The 23,031-nt window shown below is 34.1% G+C and overlaps 1 protein-coding gene and 2 pseudogenes across 1 annotated transcript in view; all 3 read left to right on the top strand.

Moving 5' to 3' along the window:
- Positions 1-23,031, top strand: part of CKAP5 (cytoskeleton associated protein 5) — an 87,573-nt gene that overhangs the window by 24,452 nt on the left and 40,090 nt on the right. Inside the window, exons 2-13 of the mRNA XM_039868512.1 lie at positions 2,524-2,615; positions 3,072-3,265; positions 4,900-5,106; positions 8,048-8,219; positions 8,760-8,892; positions 9,125-9,225; positions 11,048-11,161; positions 16,079-16,183; positions 18,637-18,726; positions 18,840-19,004; positions 19,552-19,680; positions 20,250-20,432. Coding sequence (XP_039724446.1) covers positions 2,559-2,615; positions 3,072-3,265; positions 4,900-5,106; positions 8,048-8,219; positions 8,760-8,892; positions 9,125-9,225; positions 11,048-11,161; positions 16,079-16,183; positions 18,637-18,726; positions 18,840-19,004; positions 19,552-19,680; positions 20,250-20,432 — 1,650 coding nt within the window. The 5' untranslated portion in view covers positions 2,524-2,558. The remainder of the gene's footprint in view (positions 1-2,523; positions 2,616-3,071; positions 3,266-4,899; positions 5,107-8,047; positions 8,220-8,759; positions 8,893-9,124; positions 9,226-11,047; positions 11,162-16,078; positions 16,184-18,636; positions 18,727-18,839; positions 19,005-19,551; positions 19,681-20,249; positions 20,433-23,031) is intronic.
- LOC120609484 (uncharacterized) lies at positions 4,023-4,141 on the top strand (annotated as a pseudogene).
- LOC120610205 (uncharacterized) lies at positions 12,926-13,049 on the top strand (annotated as a pseudogene).

The raw sequence follows: 23,031 nt of genomic DNA, 5'->3' as shown, positions 1-23,031 counted from the left end.
CTTTTGCGGCTCAAACTTGTGCCAAGGAAGTAACGTTAGAGGTTTTCAGCCCAGGTTGCACATTAGAATCATGTTGGAACTTAAAAAAATATATCGAAGTGAAATCCATGTCACATAAAACTTAACCATTTTAAAGTGAACAGTTCAAATGGCGTTTTGTACATACACAGTATTGTACAACTACTACATCTAGCTAGTTCCAAAACATTTCCATCACTCCACAGTAAAACTCCTTACCCATTAAGCAGTTTCTACCCAGTTTCCTGCTTGCCCCAACCCCTGGCAACCAGTCTGCATTCTGTTTCTATAGATTGATCTATTTTGGATATTTCATATAATTGAATCATGCAGTATGGGACCTTTTGTGTTTTGCTTCTTTCACTTAGCAAAGTGAAAGTGAAGTTCATCCATGTTGTAGCATGTATATATTTCACTCTCTTTTATGGCTGGTTAATAGTCCATTGTATGTACATACTACAGTTTGTTTATTCTATCCATTTGATGGACATGTGGACTGGTTTTTCTATGGCTATTGTGAATAGTACATGCATGTATATATACTTGTTGAAGTACCTGTTTTCAGTTCTTTTGAGTATATATCTAGGAGTAGAATTACATAGCCTTATGATAATTCTGTTTTACTTTTTGAGGAACTACGAAATTGTTTTACATGGTGACTGGACTGTTTTGCGTTTACTTGAGGAACTTTAGAAACATACAGATCTAATAAATTTTTTTGTATTTTACAAACATCAGCGTACAATTATTTGAAAAAAAAATTTTTTAAAGGCTGGTCCTTCGCTATAGAGTTTGAGAAGCACTACCTAGTTCATTCATTTTTGTTGCTGTATGAATTGCACTGAGTGAATATACCACTATCTATTCATTCTCTTTTTGATGAACTTGTGAAGTGTTTCCAATTTTTGACTTTTTGAACAGCAGTGCTATAAATATTCTTGTATAGGTCTTCTGGTGCCATTGGCATCAATATCTACGGTATATATCTAGGAATGGAGTTGCTAGAGTAGGCTATGTGCATCTTAAATAATGCCATACTGTTTTCCAAACTGTTCTGTTTCATCTCATGCCATTTCTGTATTAGTGTTCCTATAGATTCTTTATTAAAGTTTGACTCCTACTATAAAATATGCTGCTGTCGTTTCACAGGGTCCTGGAGATTTTGGAGAGAAGTCTTAATGCAAGTTCCACTTACTTTAATAAAGTTTTATAAATCAGTCTTTGAGTATTTAACTTTACCTGGAATATTTCCTGCATTTTGATGGTAGGAAACAACTTGTAAAGGAAAAGGCATAGGCTTTGAATCTTAGTGTGATCTCACTGCCTACTAGTTTTGTTGTTTTTGGCAAGTTATTTAATATTTGTGAAATAAAGTGGGGAGAATATCTTTCATGTAGTTGTTGTTAGTACATAGTGAATCAACATGTTTAAAAAGTACTTTGCACAGTGCCTGATTCATAGTAGACACTATCAAGGTACATATTCATTAAACAAATCTGTATTGAAGATATATTTTATGTCAGACTAGGATTCGGGATGGATAAATAAGCAGAATTTCTTCTATGTTGTTCATAATATTGAAAAAGTAGAAACAATTTAAATATCCATAGGTAGGATTGATGATAAAATGGTGTGCTCTGCACCTGTTTAATCATCATGTTCTCAAATATGGGAAAAAATTTTGACCATATAAGAAAAAGATTGTAAGATAATTATCCCTCTCTCTCTTTTTTTTTTTTTAACATAATTTATGTACTGTATGTGCATTGAAAAAATCTGGAAGGACTCAAGTGGGTACATCTGTGTTCATCATGGTTACTGATTGGTGGTGAAATCGTATTTTAATACTTTACTACTTATGTATTTTCTATACTTTCCAGATTTTCTGCAGTTAACATACATTACTTTTATAATCAGAAAAAATGTTATCTAAATGAATAGTATAACGTTATTAAAGAATGTTGACTGTAAACTTCACTAACTAGAAAATGGTTTAAATATAAAGTTTGTAAGGAATAGTTCAGGGATTTAAGTTTTTACTAGTTTATATAAACTTATTGACTAAAGTCATATTTACCAGAATTAGGTAGCGAGCTGGGTAACATTGAAATTTTTCCCTATTGATTATTTTCTATAAGGAATTTTAGGTAAACAGTTGAAGGTATGACTTTCTTTGACACTCTTCTCTTGCCCTTTTAAAAGGCCACGTAGCTCAGCTCTTCAGTTTTATCTTAGCATTGTCATATATCTAAGAAGTTCCCATTTGGGAAAATATATGAGCATCTTTTTTTTTTAAATATCTTTTCTAGGTTTGTTTAGATTTTTTGATTGACTTTTTTTCCTTTTTAAATGTTCTGTTAATGCAGTTAAATAGGCATATAAACAAAAAATAGGCCTTTTAATCTTATTGTTGCATGCTTGATAGAATAATCTCAGAAAAGTCATTTCCTCTTAAGAGACTATTTGATGCTAGAGTTAATAGGTATCAATTTTTTATCTGACCAGGAATTACTCTTAATTCTACGGAGAAACGAAGCACAATGGGAGATGACAGTGAGTGGATAAAACTGCCTGTTGATCAGAAATGTGAACACAAGGTGAGACTTTTTCTGGAACTCAAATTTCAGTATCATTGACTTGTTTTATCAGCAGTTATACTGTGTAGTATAGTATAAAGCTGCCTAATGATTGAACAGTACAACTGAAAAACGACATACTTTGGAGATTAGGTGTTTTCAGCAGGGTGATTTCCCATGTTTGAACTGTCACATTTTTAATTCCATATTATAAAGAAATAATAACTAATACTTGAGTATAAAGCAAGATACATTTATAATGGCCTGTTATGAATTTTAGATGGTCTTGGCAGAATATAATACATATTAAACACTTAAGGAAAAGTTTATTAAAAATCTTTTTGAAAACTGTCTGAATTTCTCAAGTTCATTCTTGTTTCCAGTCATGGGATCCTTCGTTTAAATTACCTGGTATAGGGTAGTTACTGCTAATTAACAGTAAATGATAATATCTTTTTTTTTTCAAAACTGTTTTAGCTGTGGAAAGCAAGATTAAATGGGTATGAAGAGGCCTTAAAGATCTTCCAGAAAATAAAGGATGAAAAGAGCCCAGAATGGTCCAAATTTTTAGGATTGATCAAAAAATTTGTAACTGATTCCAATGCAGTGGTTCAATTGAAAGGATTAGAAGCTGCACTTGTTTATGTCGAAAATGCCCATGTAGCAGGAAAGTAAGTAGTCTCTTTCCAACTATTCTGGTAAAAACCCCTGTGTATTTATGGATCACTGTCCTTAGTTATTAGAACATTTAGAGTATATTAATTTTCTTACTTTCATACTTGATACTTTCCTTGATACTTGTTTTTTTCATTCAGTCTTTATCTGTTCTCAGAAATCTAAATGGTACATGAGACCTCTAGAGAAAAGCAAATTCGAAATCATCTTGAGTTTTTACTTTAAGGTTTTTTTCCTTTTGAGCTTTTTGTATGGAAATGGCTCTGGACTAAGAAGGACAATCTTAAGTAACTTTTAGAGGATACTGAGAGCAAAGGAAATACCAAAATTTCACTGAAAATATTTGAGCATGATAAAAATCTTTTTCTGCAAGGGTTCCCAGCTAGGAGATCTTAGAATCACGTCTTTCTCCCTATGGTCATTAGGCATTTTTACCTCTTAGTAGAGATAATGCTAACTAAACAACCTCCATGACTCTCAGCCTATTTGACTTGAGCTATGCGTGATAGATGTTTCTAGTCACTGCTCTCTCATACTTCATAAACCTGATTTTTATAACTCTAGTCTTTATGTCATTGAAAGGAGCCCTACACACACAGATAGGGACCCATCTTAATCGCACAAGAAATACATATTTGGCGTACTTCAAAGACTATAGCAATAAAGACAATCATAATTTGACAGTTTTGTTAACCAGCACCACCAGTTTTTTCTTGCCATTAGTGAAATCATTGCTTTTTAAATTTCATTTTTGTCTACGGCCATGCTACCCTGAACAAGCCTAATTCCGTCTGATCTTGGAAGCTAAGCAGGGTCCGGCCTGGTTAGTACTTGGATGGGAGACCACCTAGGAAGACCAGGTGCTATAGGCGTAAAAAATAAATAAAAAAATAAGAGATTGTAAGCTGACAAGATCCTTGCAGTCTGTGAGAGCAACCAAAGATTGCCTTGCCTTAAAAAAAAAATTCCATTTCTCTTCTGATACCAGAACCTTTTTTGACAAATGCTGCATGTAATTCCAACCCACTCAATTCCTCTAATTTCCAATATACAGGTTTTATTTAATTTAGAAGAGACTCAAAGTAATAAAGTTACCGTAAAATCTTGCCAAGGAGTTGGGAACAGCCTTTTGTTACTAAAGGTGCATATCCATTCTTTCTTAAAAGCAGTTCTCAAGGGGTATTTAAAATGACTCTTAAAAAAAAATTTTTTTCAAAAAAGCAAGAATTCCATAATCTTATTTTTGTAAAATATATCACACATGTGCATGCACGTGTGTGTATGCATATAGACAGATCTGGAAAGATGGATACCAAAAAGTTAAAAGTAGTTTTTTCTGGGTAGTGGGATTTTAAGAGATTTTTGCTTTCTTATTTGAATTTTCTACATTTATAACAATCTATGGTTCTATGTTATTGTGTGGTTTGATGTGTCTTAAACATTTATGGTTTGCATAAGTGTAATGTTCTTGAACATAAATTTAAAAATTAGAGACTTGTTTATATTAAGCATTTAAAAAAGTACGTGTGTTCCTCCCCTCCCCCTACTGCCTTCCATGAATCTTTTTCCAGCTCTTTTAACTAAAGTGTGTTTTTTTGTATGTGGTGGTTGTTTGTAATCTATATTACAGAACCACAGGAGAAGTAGTGTCAGGTGTTGTAAGTAAAGTGTTCAACCAACCCAAAGCCAAAGCCAAGGAGCTAGGCATTGAGATTTGTCTGATGTACATAGAGATTGAAAAAGGAGAGGCTGTGCAAGAAGAGCTTCTAAAAGGCCTGGATAATAAGAACCCCAAGATCATAGTGGCCTGTATAGAGACACTGAGGAAAGCCTTAAGGTAAGACTTTCTGCTTTAGTTTTATTAACTGGAATATCTCAGTTAAGCTTGGGTTCCTGGTTTAAACAGAAATGAAAACTGCTGGACTTGACCTGGCATGCTATACCAACCCAGAAAGTGACCTGGAAAAGGTAAAGTCATTCCTCAAGTGTGGCACTTTGTATTCAGTAATTTTTGCCTTCAAGTGTGTTGCATCGTTATTTTATCTAAAATCTCTTTGTAATGAAGATGAACGGGATATTTCTGACCTGTTCTCAGATTATAAATTGGCCTTTTTGTGGAAAAGCACTCCTCAGGGTATTTAAGCAGTTCTTTCTCTTGCTATCCTCAAGCATAAATTTATATACTTTGATATGTTGGCTAAAGACACTTGGCAAAAAGCAAACCTTTGTTTTGGTGCCTTTTTAGTAAAGTAGAAGCAAATGTAGTATGTCATTAAACAGAAATATGGCAACAGCAAATAGAAAATAATTTTTATGTAATAAGTTATTTTCAACCCTAGAATTTCTTGTTGTTTGGCTGTGAAGTTTTCCATGAATGGGATCTCTTTCAGGAATAAGTGGTTGTGATTTGCTAAGGAAATCTGAATTAGACAAACCACTAGTTTGTTCTCATTTGGCAGTCCTTCTAATCTGATCTCTTGTCCCCAGCATTAGCTACATGAGATGCTTTAGAAAGCAGCTCTAGTGAAACCCTAAATGTGTGTGACATATTCGGGAGTGAAGATCATCCCAACTCAACTCTCTTGTGATTTTGTATATGACCTACATCTTGGAGAAGATGCTTCCTTTGGTGTTTATCTTAACGTGAAAGTATCAAAATTCTTATATTTTGTTAAACCATCCTCAATTTATAAGCCTTAAACTTTTACATTGTCTTTTGCTTGGTTCATAATGTTCTTTTATGAAATTCGGCTTTCACTTAGGTTCTTGTTTGATAAATCTTTCCTCATTTTCAGCCTATTTTAGAATAGTAGGCATGTACGTTTTTGAATAGTAAATAGTATGCTTATTCTATCATCTTAGAAATTATGTGAATTTACTTGGTTATCAAAACTACTTGTATCAGTAGATTTCTAATAAATATACTATAATCTACCTTTAAATTAGTAGTTTCTAATCTAGAATGCTGTAAACTCTGTTTACTTCATTTTAAGATGACTGGGAGAATAAGGGTAGAAAAAAAATGAGTTAATTCTACATGTTGTTATTTAGTCCTATTCCTGTATGATTCTTTATTTGTCCTAAAGTATCTTAGAATCTGTAGTAGAACTAGATAGCTCTCTGGGACTTTAAAGAACCTTGAGGCCAAACTGTTCTGTCATAGGTTCCAGAGCTTTCTCAAGCTCTCTATGTTAGTTTTAGCTTCAAGAGACCAAAAATGTTCTGTGGCCCCTAAAGCAGGCTTCTAGAACCCTTTCATTTTTTTCTGTAGTAATATGTTTAGTATCAAGATTAGCTTTTGTTAAGGTGTCGGTTTTTCATGTAGACCTGATCCATCTTTTTTTGTTTTGTTTTGTTTCCTTTCAGACGCAGGCTAGGATAGTGAAACAAACAAACAAATAAAAAACAGATGAAACAGTAATGTAAAGGAAAATTAAGAGAATCCCAAATGTTAAGTTCTTAAGGAACCATGATGACTATCCTTAAAAGAATGGTTTATCATCACTATAATTCTTACTTCTCTTTATTCTTAAAAGTCAGCTGAGCCAAATTAAAATATTTTTTTCTATTAAAATAAAAGAGATTTTAAAGCCAGTCTTAGAGGTCATCTAGTTTAGTTTCATGTTAAGATATCTATAGTTAAACTATTTACACAACCAAGTGTCTTATTAAATATTACTTTCTAGGGAGGGTATTTTCACAGTCTCCTTCTTTAGCCTATTGAGTATGTCAGTAGGTATTACTGAAAAATTTTCTTGCATTTATACATGTGAGATAAATTTGTACACATAAATATTTCAGTGTTCTTTCATAACTAAATCCCTCTTGCTCCAGAATTTGTTATTTAGAAATGTTAACAATGAATCAGAAAGCTAAAATTGGCCAGTTGGGAACTTAAAAATATATTATGTGACAGATATGAGGTTAAATGTGTTACTTTTAAAAGAAGTCAGAATGCAACTGTTTTCCCCATGGAAGCAGTGAGATTTAAGCTGCTTGGAGTTACAGTGCAATAACTTCAAAGTCAGGAATGGAACATACTGCCAGGATTAGTGATCTGTCGAGTTGCATGTGAATCACCTTAGACAATTAAAAGCAGATTTCTCTCATCTAAATATTTATAAACTGACTTGCTTATATTTTTAAGTTTTTATATATATGTACATAAATATTTAAGATATTACAGTGTTTGTCCTGTGTAGACTTGAATTATTCCTAATCTGGTTACCTTGGAAGTTAGTTTTAAAATGGTAATATTGTTTTGGACCCTAGGTAATAAATGATATTCTTAGAAGAATGACATCTAAACAAAGATGTGGTTATGAGTTCCTTTTTTTTCTGCCTTAAAACTTAACCTATCATACTAAGTGCAATAAATCAGACAGAAAAAGTTGAGAACCATATGATTTCATTTATATGTGGGATATAAAACTGAAAGCAACAAACGAACAAGACAAACAAAAACTCATAGACACAGACAACAATTAAATGCTTACCAGAGAGAAAGGGGCGGGGGGGAGCAGATAAGTGTAAAAGGAGTAAAATATGGTGATGGAAGGAAATTTAACTTTGGGTGGTAAACACACAGTGCAGTATGCATATGATGTAGTATTGAATTGTACACTTGAAACCTTATGTAATTTTATTAACCAGTATCACCCCAATAAATTTAATAAATATATTTATAGGTATGAACTGTGAGTGAATAAAAACTAACAGTCACCCAAGAATGTTGCATGTTGACAATTTTTTTTTTTTTTTCAATTTTTTACCTATAGTGAATTTGGTTCCAAAATCATCTTGCTTAAGCCAATTATCAAAGTGTTGCCAAAACTCTTTGAGTCTCGAGAGAAGGCTGTTCGAGATGAAGCCAAACTAATTGCTGTGGAGATTTACAGATGGATTCGGGATGCTCTGAGACCCCCCTTACAAAATATAAACTCTGTCCAGGTGAGATACAAAAGTTTTGGTTGTCTTTGCATAAGGTTAATATGAAGCTATTTCCTTCCTGTCATTATTGTTGAAAGTCTGCCCTTACAAATAATTATATTTAATTCTGCATTTTGAAATCACTTGATTTTCTCAGCATAGCCAACTGTCTCTGCTGTTACTTTGTCCTCTAAAGTTAAATACCATGCATTCGGTGATTCCAGTATGTTGGTGTTTTTTGTTTTTTTTTTAATTGCAGTTGGTTTTAGAGACTTTAATATTAATATATCTGAATTCATGAGCTAATGAGAGTGTCCTAAAAAATAGATTTTATTCTTTTTTCTATATGCTTAGTTATATATCTTCAATGTAGTAAATAGAAGTCAGTTGACCTGTGCTACCAGATGTATACAATTAATATTTATTTTTCTCGTTTACCTTTTTAGCATCACAAGAAATCAAGTTCTGATATAATAGTAAATATGAATGTTTATATAATAGTAAATATGTTTTCAAATGGTGGAGATGTAGATATGTTTTTAAAATATTTTATATTTGCAGTTGAAAGAACTAGAAGAAGAATGGGTCAAACTGCCAACAGGTGCTCCTAAACCAACTCGGTTTCTACGTTCCCAGCAAGAACTAGAAGCGAAATTGGAACAGCAACAGTCTGCTGGTGGAGATGCTGAGGGAGGTAAGCCAATTTTAAACACTGGTTTCTATAAAAATTAGCAAGACTGGGCCCTACCGTAAGAACCTATGTTCACTAGACACATTTTGAAGCACCGCCATTTAATAAAACGTAAATTGTATATGGCACTAATAACGCTGATCTCTTCTGTATCAAGATTTTATCAGGGGTATGAAAGGTCTGGCAACTGATAAGTAAAACCATCCGTTTTTAAGGTTTGTTTTTCTCTTGGAAGGTGGTGATGATGGTGACGAAGTGCCTCAGATAGATGCTTATGAGCTTTTGGAAGCAGTAGAAATTCTTTCCAAACTTCCCAAAGACTTTTATGACAAAATTGTAAGTAATAGTAAACTTCTTTCATTTGTTTCATTTTAAATAATTACTAGAGTGTGATTAGAGAATGTTAGCTGAGCTCTTTCCTGGTGTACACCTTCCATCTCGTATCTTCCCTCATAGAGTCAATTAGTTGCTTCTTCTTCTTTGTTCTCATACTACTTTGTGTATATACCTAATTTTGCACTTCTTTTTACACTCCTTACCAAAAACTTGAACATTATTCTCGACTTCTCCTTTTTCCTCATTGTCTTTCTGGTTTTACCTTTAAATATGTCTCAAATTCTTTCCTTTTCTCCATCTCGCTGCTACTACTTTACCCCACGGTTTCTTGACCTTGGCACTGTTGACATTTTTTCCCAGAAAGTTCTTTGTTTTGGGGGGCTGTGTCCTGTGCATTGTAGGATGTTTAGCAGCATCTCTGGCCTTTACCCACCAGATATCAGTAATATCATTCCCCTAAGTCATGATAATCAAAAATGTCTCTAGACATTGCTAAATGTACCCCCAGAGACAAAATTATCCCCAGTTGAGAAACAGTGTCGTCTTACTCACTGTTATCGCTTGCCTTACGTGCTACAATAGTCTTTTTACAAAAAGACTGTCTCTGCTCTTGCCTCCTTCTCCTTCCTATCATATTTCAATGTAATTAGAGATGCCATTTTCAAAAATACAAATCTTCTCATTACATTGCCTTACGAAAACCCTTCAATGGCTTCCATGGCTTCCGTAAGTTTTAAGATGATGTCTGAAATCTGTGGCCCTTGAGGCCATCTATGGCACCTTTGAAGCTATGCTTACCTTGCAGCCACATCTCTACTTGCTTTCACTCTCCACACTCCAGTCATACCAAATTTCTCTCAGTATCAGATGTGCCACACTTTTTTTCCCCTAAACTCTGGGGCTTAACGTTACTGTTCTTTCTGCCTATAACATTCTTCCCCTCGCCCCCCTCATTCACCAAGTAATACTTTTTTATCTTCCACATCTCACTTTAAGTATCACTTTTTAGGGGAGATCCTACCTGTCAGCCTTAACTAGGTTAAATCCTCTTGCTGTATTACCAAAGCAGCTTGTACTTCTTCTTTCCTAGTGGTCATGACCTGGTAGCTGTTTATTGAAAATCTTCCTAGTTCTCTTATCAGCTTTTCGAATATCCTATAAACTTCTTATTAACAAATAAATATTTGATAAATGGAATTGAACTGTAACTAGTTGGTCATCTTCTTTGTATCCCCAGTTCTTTCAAATAGTACATATTCAAATTATCGAATGATTGCTTGATCTCTAGTAGAGCGTATTCTACTTTATGGCCGTAAACAAAATGATTAGCATTTTACCCCCAATGTGGAAAACTAATCTTCAAAATTAGAACAGTTTTGATTGTTGGTTATGTGATTGTTCTTTTCTGATCTTTTCAGTATTGTCAATATGGAAATTGTTTTCTTCTGAAGTTGTGCCACTCTCATATATGCTGGAAATGCTTTTTGTCAATGTTTTCTGTTTAATATCTGCTTACTAATATTTGCCAAGAAAATGAGAAGGAAAACAATTTCTGGCATCTCATTCTGTTTACTTATTATAGAACTTTAGAGTTATGAAATGTCATGAAAATACTTTTTACATACGAATAAAATTTTATATACATGAGCAAAACATTCTGATTGGCTGCACAGTTTTGCAATTTTGTTTTTTAACCAGCTTTAGGAAAAGCTTCCAAAAACAAAAATTATTTATCTTTTAATTAGTAGCATGCAAGAAATAAACTTATTTTACTCACTTATTTTCTGTTCTTGTTACAAGTGACTCAAATTGTGTCTTGCAGGAGGCAAAAAAATGGCAAGAGAGAAAAGAAGCCCTGGAGGCTGTGGAAGTACTAGTGAAAAATCCCAAATTGGAAGCAGGCGATTATGCAGATTTAGTAAAAGCATTAAAGAAGGTAAATATGAGGAGTTTCAACGTTGGTATCCCAGCAACAGTCCAGGCCATTCAATTTCTCTTTATTGGTCATCCTTTTTTTATCACAATTACATTGCCATTTAAGGAACACTATTGATGATTTTTAAATTATAGGCATTTATCTTTAAAGGATTGTTTAAGATGATTGTCCTAGGTTAGTTTGGAGGGCTTCATTTAATGGGACAGATATTAAATGTGAAGAATTTTTTTGTTAGATAGCAAATGATGCCACACTGTATTGTATCAGCATGTAAAGCAAAGGATGTGGGACGCGCTCAATTGTAAAGCAGGCACATAGTAAATGAAAAAGAAATATTTTTAGAAAATATTCCTTTGGTGTTGCTTAAGTCTAACCAAGTTGAATGCTGCTGGTGGATATTCTTGTATATAGTGGCTTTTCATAAAATCTGAAAGTATAGATCATACATTACGGATATAGTTACAGAGCTTAAGAACAAACTGAAGATATCGTTTTGAATATAACAGGTTGAAAATTTTGTTTGCTCCCTCATCCTGAAATTACAGAGGATTACATAGTGGGAGGAAGAGGTTAATCTTTAATTATATACACTTGTAAGCACAGTAATTCTCATTATTCCTGGTAGTTATGTTTTGTGGTAGTCACCACAAATGCTGAATTAGAAAATACTGAACCATTGTTTCTAGGGGAAGTACAGGTTTAGGGTTGTGCAACCCTTTGGACATAAATAAGACAATATATAACCTTGTTCTGTTTGAAGACATCTTATTTGATATATATTATTGATTCATTAACATTGAACTCACAGCCAACAGCACTATAACTCGTGCTGAACAAAACTTATCTAACACATAATTTCTGTGTAAGGTACTTCACAGCGTTTTTGCGTTTAGGGACACTGGATAGAACTTTAGCACTGCACTTAGGGGTCATTTTAAACAGTGAAGACACCAACAAAAATTACCAAAATGCAAAAAACAAAACCAAACATGGCACTAAATAGACCATGAAAAAGGTACTTGTTTAGTGTATAAGAACTGAAATAAGAAGGCAGAGTGCTGCTTTGTTCAGTCTCAGCTGGGAATGTGCACAGCAGGCAAACAGATTTTTTGTAGCTCTGCGCTTGTTTGTGAATGACCAGGAAAGTGCTGCAAGTATTGATTTGGGGGCAATAAATAAATTTTAACAAGTAGGTGAATTCACAGATATGAACTCCATGAATAATGAGGATGGTCCATATTTCCTCAGTCAGCCTTCCTATGCTTTCTTCTCAGTGGGATTTAGAGGCAGGGACATGATTTATCAAAATCTGTTTAGTCATCAGTCTTCCATCTTTGAAGAGCCATAGACCCAGGCAAGATTAATTAAAAGGGAGTTGCCCTGAGGGGAAAGATTTCACCAATCTGGAGCCTGGGAGGAAAGAGGAAGGACAGAAGGCACTAAGAGAGGGAAGTGGGATTCTAGTGGCCTTGAAGAGATTTTCAGATTCTCTGTAAATTCTATCATATAATTTTTATGAGGAATCTTATTGCTCCATCACTGAATTCTCAGTCCCTCAAATAAAAGCTTTTATTTTTTTCTTACCTAACAATAAAGAATATTAATTGATGTTCCCTACATGCATTTTCTTAGGATATTAGTTTTCAAATAAAGACTGGTCTGTGATTTCCATTGGCATTGTGAACGTAAACAATCTCTCGCTGTATTCTTTACAGAGAGGATCATGGACTTTATATTTGAGTAGACATAGATAATAGATTTCTGGTCTACGGCCATGCCATCCTGAACAAGCCCGATCCCGTCTGATCTCGGAATCTAATAAGCAGGGTTGGGCTTGGTTAGTACTTGGATGGGAGAGACCACCTAGGAAGAGCAGGTACTGTAGGCGTAAAAAATTAAAAATAAGGAATTGTAAGCTGACAAGATCTTTGCAATCTGTGAGGTCAGCCAAGGGTTGCCTTGCCTTAAAATAAAAAATATAAAAAAAATAAAAAAATAGATTTCTGTGAGATCTAGGGTAGCAGGAGCAATTTCTTTCCCTCGTCACATGATGGAATGGGGAGGCAGTCAATCAAAGGCTACACAAACAAGTAAGAAGACACTTAATTTTATGGCTAAAATATTTTAAACAATGAAAAGTTAACCTCAGTTGTATAAAGTAACCTGAACGTGACATTTAAAAAATTATTTTATATGTGATTTTACTTAGGCATAAACACAAATAAACTTCATATACATATTATGTTGACTTAGCAGACACATATTAAAAATGGGGAAATAGAAGAGATTGAGATTGAAGGGATAAGATCTAGACCCACCTGTCTTCTCTCCTTTCTGGTGTCTATATCAAGTAATCCCACTCATTTCTCATTTTCCTTTAATGCAAGTAGTAAAGAACTGTTTGACATCATTTATTAAACTATCTTCTTTCAAGTTGCCACCTGGCTTAGCCTATTATGTGGGCTTTCCTGTTCTCACAAGTTATAGTTCTGTCATTTATAAGATGCCTTCTCACCTCCTCCACCCTTCTACCCCCCAAGTAGTTTCTTTGACTTTGCTAATTACCTATAGATGTTGATTAATTTATACATATTTTTAATCTTTAGAGTAAGGTGGGTTTCCAGGATGTTTTGTTATATAATCTCCAGACTTACATGTGTTATTAACCTTTTTTACCTTAGTCTTTCTACATTTCCTCCCTTAATTATTGCTTATATTCATTATAGTTTTCTAAACACAGTAATGACGGGTTTCATTGATTTCTCCCTCTGTCAGAGAGGATTGTTTTGATTACTATTAACTAGTGGCTTATATTACTAAGTAAAGATAAATACTAATTGATAATTACTTTAAATCACATTGTAGGCCTAGATTTATGGGAGGAGTGACAGCACCTTTAATTATAGACTATTTTCCATTATTTAGATTAAATTAACATTGTGAGCTAGCTTCCCTACCCCAGTCTAGAGCAGTCACAGAGTTTTTCAACTCTAGAGTGGAATTCCCCCATATATACTAGTTTTCTTAAAAATAAACATTTTACCACCTTCTTCACTCCCATTTCTCAGTTGAAAATGACTTTTTTAGTCAAACGAGGAAGTGTGACAGTGCTGATAGACAGATATTGTACTAGGTGCCTAGTATATCACTCACCTATAAGTTCATAAAATCCTTTACTATCTTGAACTATAATAGGTTCACAGGATCCTTTTCATAACTTTATATTAGGATCATCGTATCTAGGGTTCAGCTCCCACTGGTTACCGCTCTAATAGTGGGCAAGGCGCGGTGTTCTTCTAAGAATGGGATTGAATGATGACCTTTACCTGGGGTAAGGTAACATAACCACCTTTGAGCTATATTAAAATACTGATGTCCAGATCCCACCCCAGATTCATTGAACTAGGATTTCTTGGAATGGGGTCGGTTATATTTTTGATGACCATACCTAAAATGTACATTTAGATGGCAAATATAAAGTTTAACATCTAAATAATACCTGAGAGGTGTTTTGGTAAGGAAAACTAATCCAAACATTTACAAATGCCAATAGTGATTTCAGTACAGAAGGAAATGTAATTTTTTCTCCATAGATCTATAGTAATTAATTAGAATGTTAACAGAATGTTTATTAGGACCCTGATCTCATCTTCTCATAAGGAAAATGAATTTGCCATAACAGCAGTTTAGAGGGAGAATATGCTTTAGTAAAGAGAGCAAAAGCTTTGGTGTTAAAAGTCTTAATTTGAACCACAACACTACTATTTGCTAGCTCTGTGACCTTGAGCAAGTTAATCTCTTTAATTTTTGGAATCTGCAAAATTGAGATGATAATAGTACCTACTTTTTAGGATTTGGGTGACTATTAAATGAAATAAGGATTATAAATCACCTATAAAATTATGTCATCTAACCTGTTTTTAATAAGTGTTAATCCTTACTCTTCATCCCTTAGGGGAGTACCCATAGGTGTCAGCTAGAACTTCTTCGCATGCTGTACATTAGGAGTTGTTTAATTCAAGAAATCTAGAATGAAACATTCTGCTTGGAGATTACCAGATTTTAGGAATCATAAGATCTTAGGGACTAGTTAAACACCAAAGTAAAATGGAAGCATTACTTCTTCAAGGAAAAGAGTGAAAAACAAAGGTTTGGAGCACTTAAAAATAAAGCTTTTTAACACCAGCTGACTTGGGGCAGTATACCGCAGTAATATCTTAACAGGAAGGAACCCAGGCATAGTTACTGTCTTGCTAAATTGATACAGATACAGCTATTACCTGTGAGGTTTGATAAATACTAGGTTCTGCGGGATGTGATGTAGGAAGGTGGTAGTATAAACAGTGCTGAAGGACACTGCCAAGAGACTCTAAATGCAGACTTGATTATTAGGTAACGAAAATGGCAGCTGCAGGGCTCCCTCAGAGGAGTGATTGCAGTAGCATTTACAATTTAGAGTCTCCAAGAACTTCTTGAAGGTACCTACAGCAGTTTCTACTGGTGCTCTTTGGGCATAAATATTAGAGCTGCTGCCCTGTGGTTTCCAGAAACGCAGTCTCTCTTGGCTTTCCCTGCCCCAAAGTCAGCAGGCCTCCAGCTTCTCTGCCATTATCAGAGTCACCTCCTCCACTGTTGTGCAACACTGACAGCCCAGACTACCACTAATGGAGAGCTAGTGATTTGAAGTTGTGGTTTTATGTATATTTTATTGGTAGAACTTTAAGATAGGAGACAAAACACACTGAAGGGGAATCTCCCAGATTTGATACTGTTAAGTAAGAATTTTTCCTTTTTTGTGAGAAATATAATTGGTTGTCCATTAGCATAATAGCTTTCAGAGTTCTTTTAAGATTATGTTTTCAGTGCTTTTCTACAGGGCTGTGACTATTTTGCATTCCTCGTTTTCCTTTTTTGTAGGTAGTTGGAAAAGACACCAATGTCATGTTGGTGGCTTTGGCAGCAAAATGTCTTACTGGCCTGGCTGTTGGGCTAAGGAAGAAATTTGGACAATATGCAGGACACGTAAGTAACACTCCTTTTTAAGTACAAATCAACAGTGTCATCAGAAATGTCAGGCCAATTGCTGTATGCTTTAAAACAGCTCTTTGGCATAGGTCTTTAATATTGGAAAAGTAAATTTCTCACTAAATTTTATTAATATTGAGCATAACGCCTCACAACATTTTAATAGATGTCGGTTATAACTAAATTCATTAGCTTTATATAGAAAATCAGGTACTTGGCCTAAAATGCTTGAGTTGATTTGCTTATTACTTATTAATATCTTGCTTTGTTCTTACAATATTATATACAGTATAGCAGAATGAAATAAAACTTATGATAAACAGGATAGAGTAAAAATGAGAATAGGAAAGGCAATGTAAAACCAGAAGTGAAACTAATATAGAAAATGTATTTTATAGTGTTTTCTTATTTAAAAAAATAATAATTTACTCATATACTTGAGACATTTTATATAAGTTACACTGTTAGTGATATATCAGTTTAATTGATTCTAAGAAAATCTGGAGACATTCGTTGAGTATACTATTTTCTTTGCATAAATTTGGAAGCAACCAAGTTTGATAACAGTTTTAATAAATTGAGATGTTTAACTGTGGCATCTGTCAGTTGGCCTCTAAATCTGGTCTGAATTACTTAGAATGGTTCAGCATCCTGAAAATTGACTGTGCTGAACTTTAGGGTTTAACTTGCTAGCCACTTGATCATTTGATTCCCTAGATTGACTTGAGAGTCTCCTAATAGCCCACAGTCATGTGTCAGTTTTATATTGTGAAGCTAATACCTAACCTCACTTAGTTATGGCATTTGGAGCTTGCTTACTCATAGTATTAAAAATAATTTCAGAAAACAACTGAAAAAAAGACAGTACCAAATAAAAATAAGTCATGACTAGCTTGTTAACTAGGGAGATAAAGATAAGAGTCTATAAAAGCCTTAGATATATAAATCATAAATTGGAGTAAAAGTATAATTATTTTTATAGCAATCAATATATTTCATAATATGTGTATGCAATTGGTGTATTAATTAGCTTTTGGTCAATTTTCTGTTACATAATAGAATATTTTATACTTTTGTGTTAGGAAGAACTATTCAAGCTAGAAAACAATTTTTAAAATACATTTTAATTTACTAAATTATAGTTGGATGACTGCCTGGCCCTCTAGTTTGAGTTCTGACTCTGGCTTTGTGACATTTTGTTGTGCAGCTTAAAGAATGTCTCCAGTGCTTTATAGTTCGGGGATTCCTGCCCACACGCCTTAAAACTGATAACAAGTGTGTTAGTGGTTTAGCTTCATTTTCTTTAGCTATTTATAAACTACCTTTTTGGTAATACATATAAAAGTGAACTTTAGCTTTATAGTCATTAAAATATCTTGATTTTTAAGTTTATAACTAATTCTTAGTATTAAAAAGTCTTTTATATTTCTTCATGGAAACCATACTCATTCCAATCTATATCATTTCTGTGAAATCTTGAAAAAAAAAATTGGGAGAGATGCCACTGAGCTTTGCCTATATCTTTTGGATCTTAAAAAACAACTTTGATTTCTCTACTGGCACAGTGCCTGGCACTCAATAGATGTATTAGGCATTCAATAAATATTTAATGAATTAGTGATAGTTTACAAGGCAAAATAAAAATTATAAAAATTCCAGTTTTACTAATCTAAACTGAATATTTGAATAAGAAGATATAAAATTGCTATAATTTATGGTACTGTCTCTTTTTACTTTAGTGAAGGGACAGGAGACATCCCAGTCCAGTGTGTTATATTAGAATCTTGGGCGGGGAGGAAGAATTACATACGATACCTGTAAATCCACCTAGTTGAGAATCATTTTGTCTGATAAGAGAAGGTTACTGAAGAAATGGGTTTATGGTTGCATATGAGATGTAGATGCAGAAAAAAGGTTGAGAATCACTGCCATGGTGGTGTAGAATGGAAACCCTCTATTGTTCTATCATAAGATTCTTGTGCCTTTCAAAAAATAAATGACTTTTTATCCAACTTAGGTGTTCAGTTTTTTTGTTTGTTTGGTAGAGCCAAACATTGTTTTAATAATTGCTTTATTGAAATATAACTTATATACTATAAAATTTACTCTCTTAAAGTAAGTGTATAATTCAGTGATTTTAGTATAGTCACAAGGTTGTGTAACCGTTACCACTGTCTAATTCCTAAACATTTCATCACCCCAAAAAGAAACCCTATACCGATTAGCAGTCACTCCCCATTCTCCTCTCCCTCAGACCCTGCAACCACTAATCTGCCTTCTCTCTCTATGGAATTGACATTTTGTTCAAATAGAATCATACACATGTGGTCTTTTGTGACTGTCTTCTTACACTTAGCATAATGTTTTCAAGGTTCATCCATGTTGTAGCATGTATCAGTATTTCATTCTTTTTTGTTGACAGATAATATTCTAGCTGTTTATTTTCATAGGTTGTGCCAACCATTTTGGAGAAATTCAAAGAGAAGAAGCCTCAAGTAGTACAAGCCCTGCAGGAGGCGATTGATGCAATCTTCCTTACTGTAAGTTGACAGCATGAGTTTGTGCTTTTGTCTAAAGTGTATTTTGTCAATATAATATGTTGATTGTTCTTTACAGTTGAGAAAAGCTCATTGACCACATTTTCTTTTTAAAGACCACGCTACAGAACATCAGTGAGGATGTTTTAGCAGTAATGGATAACAAAAATCCAACCATCAAGCAACAGACATCTCTTTTTATTGCAAGAAGCTTCCGCCACTGCACTGCCTCTACCCTGCCAAAGAGCTTGCTAAAGCCCTTTTGTGCTGCTCTACTTAAGGTATAGACTCCCTTTGAAATTGGGGGACTATTTTATATCTAGGAAAGATTTTTTTCCCCTACTAATTATGTACAGTGACTACTCAACTATTGAACTATAGATGATGGTCTTTTGAGGAGCAGACTCTCTGTAGCTTTGGAAACTGAATCCAAATTTTTGTACCGTTGTATTCCTAGTTTTGAAGCACAGATTAGTTTTATGATTCCACTAATCTTATTTGACCCATTTACTGGTATTCAACTGGATCTGGCCAAGCTCAGGCATACAGTTTAGAGTATATGAAGATCATCATTTGATTATGAGGTGTTTTTGGTAGAGGGTAGGAGGAAAAGGAAGCACTTAGATGTTGAATGGATTATCAGAAGTTTCCTTAACCCAAAAAGAATTTGTGAAAGAGTAACTGTTAATTGGCAAAAGGAAAACTATGCTTAGTTTCAGTGAATTGTAAAAGGCAAATTCTTTATCCAGTAATCATCAGTCTGAATTAAAATCAGTAATAACTAAAATACCTGGTTTTAAGATCATTTTGTTTACTTTTGGACTATAGCACATCAATGATTCTGCTCCTGAAGTCAGAGATGCTGCATTTGAAGCATTGGGTACTGCTTTGAAGGTGGTTGGTGAGAAAGCAGTAAACCCATTCTTAGTTGATGTAGACAAACTCAAACTTGATAAGGTAGGTTAGTCATGGATTATAATGAAATTGGATAACAGTTCTGTCTCTGAATTACAATTTTGTTTCAATTTCATCTGTTCTATTTCATTAAGACAAAAATACTGATGATACCAACTCGTGAAATTTATTTCATCACCACTAGTGGTTCAAACCTAGAGTTTGACAACATAGATTTTGAAGATTTAAATTTCATCCCAAACTGCAATGATCATACTAGTAGAAATACCTTTCAGATTTTAACACACACAAAAAATGAAGCTGAGTCACTGCAATCTGTAGAGGAGGTGAAAACAATGTGTTAAGATTAAAGTTATTTCTGTTATCTAGAAAATTACCTCTCTAAATATGAATATCTTTTATCAAAAATGTGGTTATTATAAGTTCATTGTAATTCCAATTCGTGTAGAAATAAAATGTAAGAAAGTCTCGATAATTTATCTTCATTGAAAAGGGAACTTTTCTCTCTGAATTCTCATGTAGTTGTGGTTTAGATGACTTATTAAGTAATAATGCAGTGATTATGTTTCTAAGTTGGGCTTAATGATGTTCATCTCGATCTCATTCTCCAGATCAAAGAATGTTCAGAAAAAGTAGAGCTGGTAAATGGTAAGAAAGTTGGACTGGCAGCCGAAAAGAAGGAATTCAAGCCTGTTCCTGGAAGGACTGCTGTTTCAGGGGCTGCAGGAGATAAGGACACAAAGGATATTTCAGCACCCAAACCAGGGCCCTTAAAAAAGGCACCTGCTTCTAAGGTTAATAGATGACTTGGAAGATATGATTTAAAAATTAGAATTTATAAGGTAGGGTCTCAGGTTCAGGGTTGTCCTTCCAATATGACTTCATTTGAGAAAGGAACTCATTACCATATTCAAAATACAGCAGAACAATCTATCATGAAGACAGAGGATTTCAACAATACATTTGGTTATTTGAAACTTTAGTAGAGATAAAAATGGTAATGAAAGTACAGCAGTGCATTTTAAGGTGTCAGAAAAGATCACGAAATTAAATAAAATGTGGCAAGGCACTTAACATGAATAATATCACCTTTGTCATTTTGCTAATAATGCTGCTGAATTGCATTACTGAGTCTTCAGGTCTCATTTGAACAGTGTAGAAGAGAGTTAAATGCCCAAGGGCAAACAGGGCATTCCTTTAGTGAACACTTGTCCTGTGGACTCTCTTAAGCATGAAGTTATCTACTGCAGATCCAAAAAGTTTGATTCTTTTTCCCCACCCTGAACCCCAGCATGGAGTTAGGGGAAGAGAACTGATAATTTAGTGCATGAGCATCACTTTATGAAGCATTTTACATACATAATCTCATTTGATCATCATAACAACCCTTGAGATAAATGTTTTATAATCCCTGTTTTTCCAGAAAAGGAAACTAAGACTCAGCAAGGTTAAGTGTCGGGCACAGGCTCTGACAATTCACTCTTGTATTGTTATTGTTCATTTGTATGTTTGTTTGTTTGTTTACTCTCTCCCCACACTATATTGTAAACTTTAAAGGATAGAGATCTTATCACCACTTGATCTCTTGTGCATAGAGAGGCTCTGGGATACAGCAGGAACTCAGCATTTATCTGTTGAATGACTAGAGTTGCACGACTGGAACTTGAACCCAGGTGTCTCTAGCTAAAGAGTCTGTGTACTTTCATATTATGCTGTCTCTTCAGCATCTAGTGCAAGGTGTTGGCCACTATTTTCTCCTTTGTCACCAGCTCCTGCCTCTGGACAATGACCTGGGCACAATATCTTGAGAATTCTTTTTTCAAAAAATAGATGCGGGGGGGTGGGTGGGGCACGGGGAGGAATGGCAACCTGCTTTGATTCTTCTCTTGAAAAGATCAGTAGGACAGTATTAGCCAGGAAACCTACTAAGCCAATAAACATATGTATGCTAAAGAAGAAAAAAAGATTGATTGAGGTACCTCTCTATACAGAGAGTGCTGTTACAGGAAAGGATCCAGAAGAGGTGTTCTAGTTAATCAGAGAGTATAGAATCTCCATTTTTAGAATTAGAAAACAGTTAAATCTCTCATTATGGAGTTATTATTGTGAAACAACGAGATCATACTACTGATGTAGACAAGCAAGTATTAGAGGTTTCCATTAAATAAAAGCTAGCATCTTAGTTTTTGCTAACTGCTCCTTAAGAGCTTAGAATATGTTCAGGATAACACTGGTTTCAGAACAGGTATGGATGTTGAAAATTAATTTGGTCCTCTGTCATTTTATCTTTTCTTTTTAGGTTTAAGGCATTGCTTAACAGATATTCAGTCTAGGTAGAAGGAATAATAAAAATAGCGATGTGTATTATCGTATCACTTTTACTGCTATTGGCTGTGTACCTTGTGATAAACTGCCATTTTCTTGTGTGACCTTTCAAAACTGGGTGAAATAAGTTTAAATCAAGATGTTTAAATAGAATATTCATATATAGAATCCAGTGGGTACAGTAAAAATATGACCAACTGAAGTCTATTCCAGGATTGCAAGGATGCTTCAATATTAATATTAGAAAATTTACTAAATTTATAGATGACAAGAAATCTAATTTCAGACACTGAGAAGTATAGTAAAATTTAACATCTCTTCTTGATAAAAATTCTTAACCACATAGAAATGGATGAACACTTTGACTTAATTAAGTCTAGAGAGACAGAGATCTACAGATAGCAGTAAACATAGCAAACCAAAAGTCAACACCATACTTAATGATGAAATACTAGAAGTATTCCTATTCACGTGAGAAGTAGAACAAACAATGTCTGCCGGTACCATTATCGCTTACTAATGCTCTGTAATTAAAAGAATAAAGTAAGAGGTGTATGAGGAAGGAAAAAGCAAAATTATTGCTTTTGTAGATTATATGATTATGTACTTGGTAAACCCAAGCAAGTTAACTGAAAAATTACTACAACAATAAAAAGATTCCGTGAGATGGCCATCTTCAGCATAACTGGAACACTTACTCTTCTGTAACTGGAGTACCTTGTGATTAAGTAGTGAGTAAATGCTATAACTTAGAAATTGTCCTTTACTCTTATAAGAAAGCTTTAGAGGCATCAAATATTAATTCTTAATCTGTAAGTGTAATATATAATTCCAGTCCATCATTTTTCTTTCATTTACCTCAGTAGCTTGTTCTGAGTTTAGAGGTTCTTAAAATGGGATCTTCAGGTCTGTCTGCCTTTGAAACTGCTAAATTCTGTGGGCACCAAAAATATGTTGTTGTGGGTTTTTTGTTGGTTGAATGATCCCTTATTTAAATTTTTTTTTACTGAGATATAATTGGCATGCAACATTATATTAGTTTCATGTGTGCAACATAATGATTTGATA

This window comes from Pteropus medius, unplaced genomic scaffold (assembly GCF_902729225.1).
Source record: "Pteropus medius unplaced genomic scaffold, Ma_sr-lr_union100, whole genome shotgun sequence".
Taxonomy (NCBI): Eukaryota; Metazoa; Chordata; class Mammalia; order Chiroptera; family Pteropodidae; genus Pteropus; species Pteropus medius.
The sequence above is the reverse complement of the archived record's forward strand: the minus strand, read 5'-3'. Positions and strand labels throughout refer to the sequence as shown.